The 12,683-nt window shown below is 51.9% G+C and overlaps 1 protein-coding gene across 2 annotated transcripts in view; it reads left to right on the top strand.

Moving 5' to 3' along the window:
* The window catches only part of SRGAP3 (SLIT-ROBO Rho GTPase activating protein 3), a 300,362-nt gene that overhangs the window by 168,680 nt on the left and 118,999 nt on the right, over nt 1–12,683 (top strand). For both annotated transcript variants that reach the window (XM_075550390.1, XM_075550392.1), the window contains exon 3: nt 1,646–1,808. In XM_075550390.1, coding sequence (XP_075406505.1) covers nt 1,646–1,808 — 163 coding nt within the window. The remainder of the gene's footprint in view (nt 1–1,645; nt 1,809–12,683) is intronic.

Below are 12,683 nucleotides of genomic sequence, written 5' to 3'. Positions count from 1 at the left end.
TTACACCTGCAGCTCCCCTTGCTCTGTCCCTGTGGACCTCTCCTATTCGTTCTCCGAGACCCAGCACAAGTATGACTTCCTCTCCCTCAGTATTTACGGTATGGCTAGCAAGTTGTTGGGCACTGGGGGATAAAGCAGAAACAGTCCCTGTTCGGTAAGAGTATATAGGAGCCTAAAGGAGGGTGACGGGGTGGAACCCCAAAAGGTAGAGGCTCTCAATCCTGAAGGTGCATCAGAACCCCTGAAGGACTGGTTAGAACACAGATGTCAGACTGTGAACCCAGAGTTTCATGTTCAATATTCTAGGGTGACCCCGAGACTGCATTTCCAACAAGTCTCTGAGTGAGGCTGATGCAGCGGCCTGGGAACCACACTTTGAGAACCCCTTAGCATGTGGCCAGAGAAGGCTTTGCTGGAGAAGGGTCTTTGTCTCTTGGGGCTGCCTTAACAAAGTTCCACAAATTGGATGACTTAAAATCACAGGCATTAACCCCACCCCCCCACCCCATGGTTTAGGGGATTAGAGGTCCCAAATCAAGGAGCTCACAAAGCCATGCTCTCTGTGAAGGCTCTTAGGGAAAGAGCCTTGCTTGCTCCTCCCTAGCAATCCTTGGCATCCACTGGCTTGTAGATGCACTCTGCTTCTATCTTCATGTGGCCCTCTGTTTCCCTGCCCCTTTCCTCCTATAAAGACACTGGTGATATTGGATAGGGACTATTCTACTTCTGTACGACCTCTTATTAACTGATGACATCCACAAAGACCCTACTGCCAAATAAGCTCACACACAACAGCGCTGAGGCTAAGACTTCAACGTGTCTTCAACCAGCGCTGAGGCTAAGACTTCAACGTGTCTTTTTGGAAGACCCCCCAATCAACTCCTCAAGAGGAGTTGTCACTGAAGCCAAGACCTGGGGAGAGAGGAGGAGGCATTCCAGGGGGAGGGGGAAGCAGGAGGGAAGGTTCCAGGTGGGAAGAACCTGGCACAAAAGCCGAAGGAACATGTGGTGGTCCGCAGAGAAGACTCAGGAGAGTAGAGCGTTGTCCAATTTCTCAAGGGGAAGTGACAGTCTATCACCACCCACTCTGGCTCTTCTGCTTCAACCACTTGGCTGGGGACCTCACAGCTGCAGGCAGTGTCACGTCACCTCTGTGTGCCCCAAGGATGGGCCCATGACTCACATGCTGAGTAGTTTCTGATTGGGTCATGCTGCTGGTTAAGTGCTGGGCGGCCAAGTGTAAGGGGCCAAAGGGTAGGGGGAGGTGTCTACTCTTCGTTCTTTCCAGAGGGTCGTTGGTAAACCGCCCCGGTGTTCCAAACATCATCGGTCTAGTGCGTCTGAATCCGAGGAAAGCAGCGTTGTCCTGGGAGGGAGAGGCGTGGGTAGTAAAAGCTGCTGTCAGTGGAGGCAGAGACTGGGACAGGACTGGCTTCAAAGACCTGGGTTTGGGCCCAAGTGACCTTGGGAGGATCACTCCCCCTCCGGTGGCTTTTGGTCCCTCAGCTGGGAAATGGGTCAGAATTAAAGCTGACCTTGAAGGGAGGTTGTGAAGGTCAAATAGTCAAGGTGTGGGGTATGGGCGATTAAAACGTGATCAATACTTGTTGGGTGAAGCCAACCGGGGCTGCTTTGGTTTCCGCAGGAAGGACCAGCACCTCCTCTCTCCGGTGAACTGTTGGTATCTCGTTCTGCATCAGACCAGGCGGGAGAGCCGTGACCACGCCACCCTCAATGACATCTTCATGAACAATGTCATCGTCCGCCTCTCCCAGATCAGCGAGGATGTCATCAGACTCTTCAAAAAGGTAAGCAAGTGAGCTACGGGCCATCTCTGCCTGAGGGTAGCCATGACAGCACTCTGCCAGCGGGGGAGATGTGGTTTGGAGTCTGAGAGGGTGGGGGGCAGACTGTGGCAGAGGTGTTACAGGGCACAAGTGCTGAGCACTGGATTGGCACACCAGATCCAACATCCTTGCCCCTGGACACACCCTTTAAAGGCTCTGACAGCTCAGCCGCATCCACAGCCCTCACCCCCCAAATAAAAGCCATTTCTTAATTATGCAAGTAATAGCTGTCCATTGTAGGAGATGTGGAAAATGGAGACGAACACACACACATGAAATTAAAATGGCCATTCAGAAAGACTTACTTCGGTGCTCCAGACATTGATTATTTTAATGTATGTGTGCCAATACAGTTTTCTGCGAATTCTTATGTTGATACATTTTCTGGTATGCATATACGTTTTCCCCAAATGAGGGGATACTGTACTTCTGATTTCATGATTGGCCGCTGGCCCCTAGCACTCTAGTTCAAAGGCAGCCCTGGAGGCCTGTGTGTCGGGCTGCTAACCCGACTCCCTCTGACTTGGAACCACCCCTTGGCAGTGAGCTTGGAGTTGGTTTCTGCAGTGCACGGTATAGCATTTCCTTATCAGTGGTGGCCCCGAGGGTTTTCTGGGCTGTAGAAGGTTCCAGAGCAGAGCCCAGGTAGACTTCTCCCACAGAGCCACTGTGGGTCAGAACCGCGAGTCTTTGGATGAACCTTCCAGGGCTTACCCCTGTGTCATCAGGGTGCCTTGGTTCTGTCGTATCGATGTGCCCCGGCTTGGCAAACTAATCTCTTGCTGTTGAGCAGTTTGGCTGTACCCGTTGGTTTACTCTTATAAAACAATTGTGTCGTGTCTATGTGTGTCCCCTGTTGTCACAGCCACCATCATCCTCCTAGACACCAGTTTCTGCTAGAGGAGTATCAGGGTGGCAGTGACCTGGAGGGAGTTTGGGGTTCACCAAGGAAGAAGACAGAGGAAGAAATGGGGCCGTGCCGACCACTGCTATAGCGGGCACTCTCCACAACCACGCGGCTTCCAGTGGTAGAGGACTCGGGCAACCCTCAGAGGGGCCAGGAGGCCCAGTGGGGGAGGAGGAAAGCAGGGGTCCCAGGGTGTACTACTGTAGGAAGGCACTGGTCAGAGAGTGAGGAAGGACAGACAGATGTCTGGGCATCTTGATACCTACAGAGTTCTTATCTGGGGGTTAGCAGATGTGGGGTACCGTTTCTCTATCAGGCTAGGTAAGGCAGGGAGCCCCCAAGAGGATACAAATCTGCTAGTTGGGTCATGGATTAACTACTTTAAACAATTGAATTATCAACCAGTGGGCTTCCACATGGTTGGTAGTTCAAAACCACCAGCCACTCCTCGAGAGAAAACCTGGGCTTTCTACTCCCATAGACATTTATAGTCTCCAAAGCCCACAGGGGGTCATGAAGAGGCAGCGTTGATTCTAGGCCCGTGAGATACTTACTACGAAGAGCCTGGGACTCAAACACAAAAACCGGCTTGGGCTCATTTATGTAACCAGGGACAAAGACATGCTCATTTATCAGGCTTTTAAAATTTTTTGGATAGCATGCCCAATTGCTCTCTGAAGTGTTTTGCCCATTTGAGTGTGGAGGGAGCAGTCTGTCTGTCCCCAGAGGGCTCTGTATCCTGAGCTGCGGGGCTCGTGCCTGGCAGCTGTGAGCTGCTGCGTAAAGGTTTGTAGAACTCAACTCGCTTCTGTGGTCCTCAGTTTTCCCATCTGTAAAACGGGCAAGCCATCCAGGCTCTGTGCACTTTCCATTCTTTGTTTACCAAATGGACTTTAGCTCCATTATTTCTCAGGGGGCAGTGTGAGGACGTAATGAAACGGGCATGTACAAGACACAGACATTGTGAAGTGGGTTCAGGTGGGGCCTCGGGCTCTAGAGCCTTCAATCTGTAAGCTCCTCATCCGGGTTCTACTATGAGCTGTGTGTCTCCTGGTTTGTGGCTTAAACTACCTGTGCCTCCGTGTCCTCCCTTGGGAACTAGAGATACCCCCACACCCCTTCCTGGGCGGTTGCCCAGTCTGGAGAACAGCACCTGGCATTTCGTAAGCATGCAGTGATTGCTACTACAAGACTAGAAGGAATGAATAGTGTTCTTATCACTTTTACAACTCAGTGGTGTGAGCATCTTAGAGCAGTGGTTCTCAACCTTCCTAATGCGGTGACCCTTTAATGAAGTTCCTCATGTGGTGGTGACCCCTGACCATAACAATATTGTCGTTGCTACTTCATCACTGTCATTTTGCTGCTGTGATGAATCGGGCGACCCCTGGGAAAGGGTCATTCAACACCCCCCCCCCCCCGGGGCTGCGACCCCCAGGTTGAGAACCGCTGTCTTAGAGCGTGTTCGATCATCACCACAGTCCATTGCAGCACGTTTTTCTTTCTTGTCCTCATTGACGCCACACTTCCCGCCACAACCTTCCTCACCAAACCAAACTCACCGCCATGGAGTCCGTTCTGACCAGAGGCCAGGGCAGCCCTGCCCCGGTGGGTTTCCAAGACTGTGACTCTTTTCAAGAGGAGAAAGCTTCGTCTTTCTCACTCCGTGTGGCTGGTGGTCTAGAGTTTCTGATGGAGTGGTTCGCGGCCCAACCTGTAACCACTGTGCCACCGCAGCTCCATGACCATAACCCTGAGAAACAACTGAAGCAGTTACTGCCTCTGTAGACGGACCTGTCCTGGACTTCCTGTACAGAAAAACAAAACGATAAACCCCCAAATGCAACAATCACAACCAACTAAAACAGAAAAGCCTCAATTGGGAAGAAAGCAGAAAAGCGTAACCACTAGAGCACATTGAAAACGGGTCGGAAGGGAGAACAAATGACAACGTGTTAAATGGCAACCTAACTACATCTGCACCCATCCACTTTCCAACCACCCTGTCTGACAGCAAAGCCATTCCCACCCTTGGCCAGTGGTCCGAGGGGACTCACCGGAGGCTTAATCCAGGGGTGGACTTCCACTGCCCAGCTGCGAATGAAGCTCTACGGCAGTTCCCCCTGTGGTCTTGGATTTTACTACTTACGAGGGGGCTTCTCTAAGGGGCCCTGATGGGATAGTGGTTACATGTTGTGTTGCTAACCACAAGGTCAGCAGTTCGAAACCACCAGCAGACTGCTGCTGGCCAGATCCCACTTTGGAAGCTGTGGTGTTTTCCAGTTCTGCTCTGTTCATTAGGGCAGCTGTAAACTGGACTCTACTTGAAGGTGATGGGTTTGGTTTCGGGTTTATTATTCCTAAAATAATGTAGCTCATCTCTTCTCTGGGGTGCCTATTGGTTATGACTATTGAGGCATGATTATTTTTTGATATTAAAAACGTTCAGTGACAAACTTCTCCTCTTCCCTCAGTGTGATACCACCCCCCTTCCCTGAGTCACGGGCCCATAGGGATTGTGGCATCCCCATCCTTGTAACCTGGGGATCCTGGCATCATTCGGCAAAAAGGGCACTGGCGGTTGTGGTTAAGGGTCCTAAACAGGAAGGCTGCGCTGAATTATCAGGGGACTGTGGGGATTTGGGCCTGACCCAAAGGTGCTGATGGCCTCATCCAAACCTGGCCTACAACCTCCCTCACACCCTTGGGGCCCTCCCTCTGCTAGGTGGCCTATGCAGGACTCTGCTAGCAAGGTGACAATGAGTAAGAAGACACGTGGCGGCAGGGCTGGTGGGGACTTGAGGGAGACTGTGTGTGTGCATGTGACTGAGTGTCTGGCAAGGATGGCCTTTCTCCTGGACACAGTAACTCTGCAGCCCCGGTTACCAGATCTTCAGACTTTTCCAGGAGACGTCAGATGGGGCCTCTCATCCAGAAGCGACTGGTTTTCAAAGCAGATGGTAGAGTTGCAGAACTCTGAAGAGTGCTCAGAGGGCCACGAGGAGCTGGGGCACAGGGCGCAGCCTGTCCCAGGTGCCAATTTCAGGGCTTTGGTGTCGGGGGTGGCTAGATGCATGAGGCAGAGACGTTAATTAAAAATCGAATCTCTCCATTGTCTGGACCTGGACCATCCACTTTGAGGAAGGCTTACACGGACGGCCAAATTGCCATCGCTGGGCTCAGCCCCTCCCACCACACTGCAGGCTTCTGGTTCCCGCCTCTCCTGAGGCTGTGCTTAAGAAATGCAATCGAAGTTTAATATTCGCCTGAGCAAACATAATTAGGAAGGTAAATACGCTGGGGGGACAAAAGCTTCTCCCTATGCTGTCCAGAACCCAACGAAAGGGAGCCAGACATCAGCAGGTTTGGACCGTTGATCCCATCACAACCGGTACCCCCCCTCCACCCCGGTCACATCTTCCCCCAGCCCTCCCTTCCCCTCCCACCCCCTGCTCCCCAGTGGGAGTGACGCAGAGAGAGAGGGGCAGCGGGGCCTTTAAGAAATGAAGGGTCTTTTTACTGAGCTGAGCCCTGGGCCACGGGAGATAAATCTTTTCAATACTCATTTAGGCTGACAGCAGCCTGCCTTGTGATGGAGGTTAACAGGGTGGAAAATAATGAAAAAAATGTCTACAGCTGAGCTCCTGGCAGCCTCGTTACCTCGCCTGGAACAAAGGGCCGCCCAGCGCCGTGGGCCGGCAGGGACAGGGACCCAGGCCTGGCTGGCCCCTTTGTCTGGAACCGATTCTGTGTCCTCTCAGAAGGGAGCAAGCTCGGCTCTCTGGTGAAGAGTCGTTCCCGCAGGCAGGCTATGTTGGAAGGTTTGCTAAGTAGCGCAGGTTGTTGAATGCAAAATTGAGAATGGGCAATGGAACCCCCACCTAATCCACAATAAAAGGTCGTTCCTGCAGACCTCAAAGCACCCGTGCCTCTCTCTGCGGAGGCTGGTCTATGCTCAGTGTGGGCACTGGGAGCCTTCCTCACCCCATGTTACAGACGCAGGGAGAACCCAGGCTTGGTGAGTTGGGCCTGTGGGCATCACTAGCAAAAGGCGGTGTGACTGAGCTCTCGAAGCCGGCTTCTGAACTGCCTCTCACCGACTGTGCGCACTGGACAGTCTTCCAGAGCCTCTGTTATCCCATCTGGGGCATGGAGAGATTAGGGACACCCTTCAGGGGTCTGCTTGGCAGAGGTCAGTGAATCAGGCGTCCACAACGGGCCTGGCATAGAGTAGGTACTCATTAAATAGGAGCTCACTAGCGAACTCAAAGAATGGAGCCCTTCCCAGCCCTGGTCTGGAGGCCTCGCGCCCGAGTTGGTCTTGCGAGACCACACTACTCTCCCCCTCTGGCAGGCTTCTTGGCGTGGTCCAAGGGACCCCGTAAAGTGCTGGTCTGCAGCGGCCTCGCCCCCAGCTTCTCATCGTCCTCCAAGGGTGTCTGCGTGCTTGCGCACCTTTGCATGCGTCTCCACTTTCTCTTCTGCAGTGGAGAGCAACTGACCCCGAGCTCAACTGGCTTGGAGGAAAGGTGAAGTTACCAGCGCTCCAGAGAGAAGTCCGGCTTTGGGGACACACATGCTGTCGTCAGAGCTCAGTCTCTCTGCAACGTTGGGCCCCAGTCTCTGCTCCTTTGTGTGCAGGCGTGTGTGTAGGGGGTGTGTGTATGGGCTGTTTGTCATCCAGTCTCTGTGTGATAACCAGAGGACCCCTGGAAGCTCAAGTCCAGCAGTCAGGAAGTGTACCTGCCCCCACAATTGGACCCTTTGGGCTCCGAATGGCGCCGCCTGGGTCCTGGTGCTCTTGGAAGCTGTGCCTTTGGCCAGGAAGATGGTACGCTGCCTGAATGGATTTGGGGACACATCTACCTCTGGAGCCAGATGTCTACCCATCTCGCCTGACTATGGGGCTGAGAATGGGCGAGGGTGGGGCACCAGGAAAAACCAGAATAATGGTCTGAACATCTGCTTCTGAAAAACAGACAAGCAAACAAACAAACAAAACCCAGCCATTGAAAGGCCTATGGCGAAGACTTGTGCTCCGACATGCGAGGCCGCCCCGGGTCAGAGTGGGTGCCAGAGCAGCTAGCTGACTTTTCCCAGAGGAAGGCTGTGTTCGTCCGGGTGGACTAGAGAAACAAAGCCAGAGATGCTCGTGGGTGTAAGAGGGAGCTTTATACCAAAGAGTAACTGTGTAGTAAGAAAGCATCCCAGCCCAGTCCAGATCAAGTCCATAAGTCTGATATTAGCCCACATGTTCGACACCACTCTATAAATTCCTCTTCAGACTCATGCCACACATGCAATGATGCCAAATGCAGGAAGATCACAGGCCAGTGGCAGTAGAAGCATCTCGGTGTTGGCCTGAGTCTCCATGTGGCTCCTCCAGCTCCAAGGCTCTGGCTCCATCAGCATAGCTCCATGGGGCTTGTTAACAGGAATGTGAAGCAGAGAGAGCATGTGTGTCCTGCCTCCAGGGAGGAAGACAGGAGTTCCCAGAATCCTTAGGAGAAGGCCATGCCCACACAGAGGCCTCATTGGCTCTGACCTGATTGACAGGCTAGACTCCACTCCTTCACTCTTAATCCTCTCAAGTCCCAAGTGACACCAGATGATGTAACTACCACATCTAGGGACTGGCCTCTCCTGATAGGTCCAAAGTACTTGAGACAGAGTCTCTCTGTCCTTGCCTCTAAGGAGTGTAGCTGCAGTTGCTTCTATTGTTGTTAGCTGACCCCCAGCTGTCCCTGGCCCCCTGCACAACAGAGGAAACTGCGGCTCCGTCCTACGCCATCAGACGATGGTGGGGTCAGACCATTGTGACCACGGATTTGTCGTTGGCTGGTTTTCAGAAGTATATTTCCAGGCCCTCCTTTCTAGTCTGTCTTAGTTTGGAAGGTCTGCAGAAATCACTTCAGTATCACGGCAACACACGAGCCTCCACTGGCCAGTGAGCAGTGGTGGGGCAGGAGGGGTGTTGGCTGGGAATCAGCCCAGGTCTCCTGCGTCTAAGTCCAGAACGCTACTGCTGAATCACCATGGCCCCGGGGCTGCCTCGACACTTGATTTCCCATAACGAGACCTCTGAGATCATTGGCGTTTTAATGACGACCTTACTGCATGCTCAACTCATTCTGAGCCCCCTGTCCACTTGGTGTTTTTCATACCAACTGTTTTTTAAATCTCTCAATCCTACACTTATATATTTTTTTAGTCGCCCCTTTAAAACCTTATTAGACTCGAGTCAAATAAGACCATTGTCCTCGTGTGTGATGCTTCAAGCAGAACTATGGTAACTTTCCCAAGTGGTGCTAATTGTTTCTCTGTGAGAAAAGCCAGTTTTGTAATTTCTCCAAGTTTCCTTTCTCTTCGATGTGCTGACTCTATTTGTCTTGAGCTCGATTCTTTACAACCTTCTCAGCCGAGAGGTAGAAAGTGGGAAGAGAATTGAGAATGAATCCACAGAGGAGGGGATCCTTGGGTTGGGTATTGAAGGATGAATAAGAGGCTGTCAGGTGGGGAAAGGAGGTTGGGGCTCCACATTCAGAGAAAGACCAGCGTGTGAGGCTGGGCTGACTAGAGAAACAAATTCAGGGACACTCATATATGTGTAGGAGAGAGCTTTATATAAAAGAGCAATTGAATATAGAGAAAACATCCTAACCCAGTCCAGATCAAGTCCATACGTCTGATATTAGCTCATCTGTCCAATACTGGTTCATAAATTCCTCTTCAGACTCACAGAGCCATGATCACAATGATGCTGCATATAGGACAATCACAGGCCAGTGGGTGAAAAGGGCTGTGGATCCAGTGGCGTTGGAAGCATCTCAGCGCTGGCCATGGTCTCCAGGTGGCTCCTCAACAGGAAGGTGAAGCAGAGAGAGAGTGTGGCCCACCTCCCGGGAGAAAGAGAGGAGGTGCCCAGAATCCTCATGAGAAGGCCACACCCACCAGGAGGCATGATCAGGCTGTGACTGGATTGGCAGGCTAAATGCCATCGCATTCGCTCTATTTATCCAGTTGACATGAAATTGCGTAACTCCCACCACCAGGAAGGAAGACCTGGAAGAGCATGTTATGGTGGAAGTCAAGGACATATCAGAAGAGAGGCTGCGAAACAGCGGCATGTGATCTTCCCTGCTCTCAGTACGCTAAGGAAAACCGAGACGCAATTTCAAATGTAGAGAGTTTGTGTCCAAGCCCAGATTTTGTGTTTCTCTCAAAAAAAAAAAAAAAATGACTTGTCTTTCTCTTAGCAGAATTCAGCTGGAGCTGAGTAGCTGCTAGACCTTCCAGAAGATACCGTGAATGGCCAGGAGTCTGATGTGTGAGTCTCAGAAGAGCTAGAACCAGAGTGTCACAGAGAAGGGAAAAGCTCTCTTGCTCTGGCCACGTCCAATCCAGAAAGACCAGTTACTAGGAAGGATCGCACATTTGGTGAAGTCCAGGGTCAGTGACAGTGAGGGAAACCCTCCAGGCGATGGTGGACACAGCGGCCACATTCCAATGGATTGCACGTACCAGGGATCATGCCAACGGCATGTGGCCAGGTGGCATTTTGTTAGGTTATTCAGAAAGATTGCCACGTGTTAGAGACAACTTCATGACCCCTGACAACAGCAACAACACAAGCATCGCCGCCACTGCCTGTCCGCCAGGCAGCGGTTCTCAACCTGTGGGTTGCGACCCCTTTGCGGGTCAAACGACCTTTCACAGGGGTCGCCTAAGACCATCGGAAAACACATTTTTCTGAAGGTCTTAGACACCGCTCCACTATCCATCTCCAGGCGGGTCTGCCCACATGTAGATATGCCCACCTACAAGTACCCTGCATGAAGACTGTTACCCATGCTACACCATGGTTCAAGACAACATTTCATTGATTTGTCATTAGAAATAAATATTTCACAATATAGAATGACATATTATGTTTGTGATGAATCACTATGCTTTAATTGTGTTCAATTTGTAACAATGAAAAGACATCCCGCATATCCGATATCTACATGATGATTTATAACAGTAGCAAAATAACAGTGATGAAGTAGCAACGAAGATAATGTTATGGCTGGGGGGTCACCACCACATGAGGAACTGTATGAAAGGACTGGGGCATCAGGAAGGCTGAGAACCACTGGCTGAGGGAGTAAAGCCACTTTGCTGCTGTCTTTGACATCCTGGCCTTTTATGTGTTTGAGGGTGTGGCCTCACCTTGAAACACACACCGCTGGCCCTCAAACTGCCCCATTGGCAAGATGGGAGGGTTGGTTTGGTGATTGATTTTGATTTTTAATTGCCCTTCCCCGCTCCTTCCTGGGGCATCGTGTCTATCATTCCTGAGGCTCTTTGATAAAATGCAGACAAGAGTCAGTCACTCTGTTGGCTGTGTGGTGCTAGGATGATCCCCCAGTTCTCTCTCCCCGCAGCCCTGGGAAACAGTGGTATAGATGGTGGTGGGGGGGGGGGGGTGTCTCTGATTGGAGTGTGCATCCAAGTCACCTGGGGAATTTTCAAAACTCAGAGGGCTGGACCGACCCCAGCCCCACAGTTTCTGACTCAGTAGGTCTGGGATGGGGCCTGAGAATGTGCATTTCTGACAAGTTCCCAGAGGCTGCACTTGGAGAATGACTTCCCTTGCTTCACCATCTGAGGCAACTGAGGCCCACCTGATTCAGTGGCAGAGCTGGCTCGGCCCAGACCCAGTTTGCAGACTGTGTTTGCGTCCAAGGCCGCTAGTCTATGTGGGGCACCAGCTGGGAGCTTCTGGCCGAATCCTGCTTGCTCTTCCCTCCCGCCCCTGCTACTGATCCAGGGCATTGAAGCCCCTTCCATTCTCAGCAGTGCTCTGTGTGCATCAGCTTCCCTGACAATAGGCATCCGTTGTTCCGCGCTCTGATGCCTGCAGAATTCAATTACGTGCCAGGCCGAGATGTGAATGTGCCGGTTGGAAGCAGCAGGGCAAGGGAGGAAGCGCTAATGAGGAAAGACTCTTCACAGAGAAGAGAGAGCTTTGGGGAGGCTTGTGTTTGAAAGCAGCCGTTCATTCATTGTATGGCAACAAGGGCTTGGTCTGGATGAGGGTTTTCACTACCGCCTCGAAAATGGCCCTTGAATTTCATAGATAAATTGGTACTGTTTTTGTCCAGTGATTGCCTTGCTTTGTAACTGAGATCAAAAGCAGCCGTGGCCTTGGATTCAAAGCCAAGCTTATTTATTTTGTGCTTGAAGAGAAAGTGAGGGTTTGCATGCTGGAGAGTCCAGCCCTGAGATCTGCAGAGGGAGGGAGGGAGGGAGGGAGGGAGGGAGGGAGAGAGAGAGAGAGAGAGAGCAAACTGCCTTCAGCCCATCCCCACGGGCTCCTAGGGAGAAGTCATGACCCATCACCGCCAGTACAGCCTGCTGAGCTTGTCAGCATCAGGCATCCCTAAGTCATTCAACAAACCTGTAACCACTGAGTAAACCAGTTGTCATCAAGCTAGCATAGACTCACGGCGACCCCTGTGTGTTAATGTGGAGCTGTGCCCCGAGGGCTTTCAATGGCGCATTCTCCCACGGTACCTTTGGGTAGACTTCACCTCCAGTGTTTCCTTTGCAGCTGAACAAATGAGCCAACTGCACCCTGCAGGAGTACCCCTAAAACACGTATTAGTGCTCTGAAACAGTAGGTCAGTAACAATCATAGATACCAAACAGTGCTTAGTCCCGGCGGCCTAGTGGGCTATGCACTGGGCTGCTAACGAAAAGGTCGGCAGTTTGAACCCAGAGGCACTCCCCAGGAGAAGGAGGAGCCTTCTACTCCGCAAAGATTCACAGCCTGGGAAACACACGTGGGCAGTTGTCCTTGGTTGGCTGTGGGTTGGAATTGACTCGATGGCAGGGAGTTGGGTTGAGACTGTGGGCCGAGTGTTTGCTACACAGGTGCGGCTTGT

This window comes from Tenrec ecaudatus, chromosome 5, assembly GCF_050624435.1.
Source record: "Tenrec ecaudatus isolate mTenEca1 chromosome 5, mTenEca1.hap1, whole genome shotgun sequence".
Taxonomy (NCBI): Eukaryota; Metazoa; Chordata; class Mammalia; order Afrosoricida; family Tenrecidae; genus Tenrec; species Tenrec ecaudatus.
This window is presented reverse-complemented; position numbering and strand designations above follow the sequence as displayed.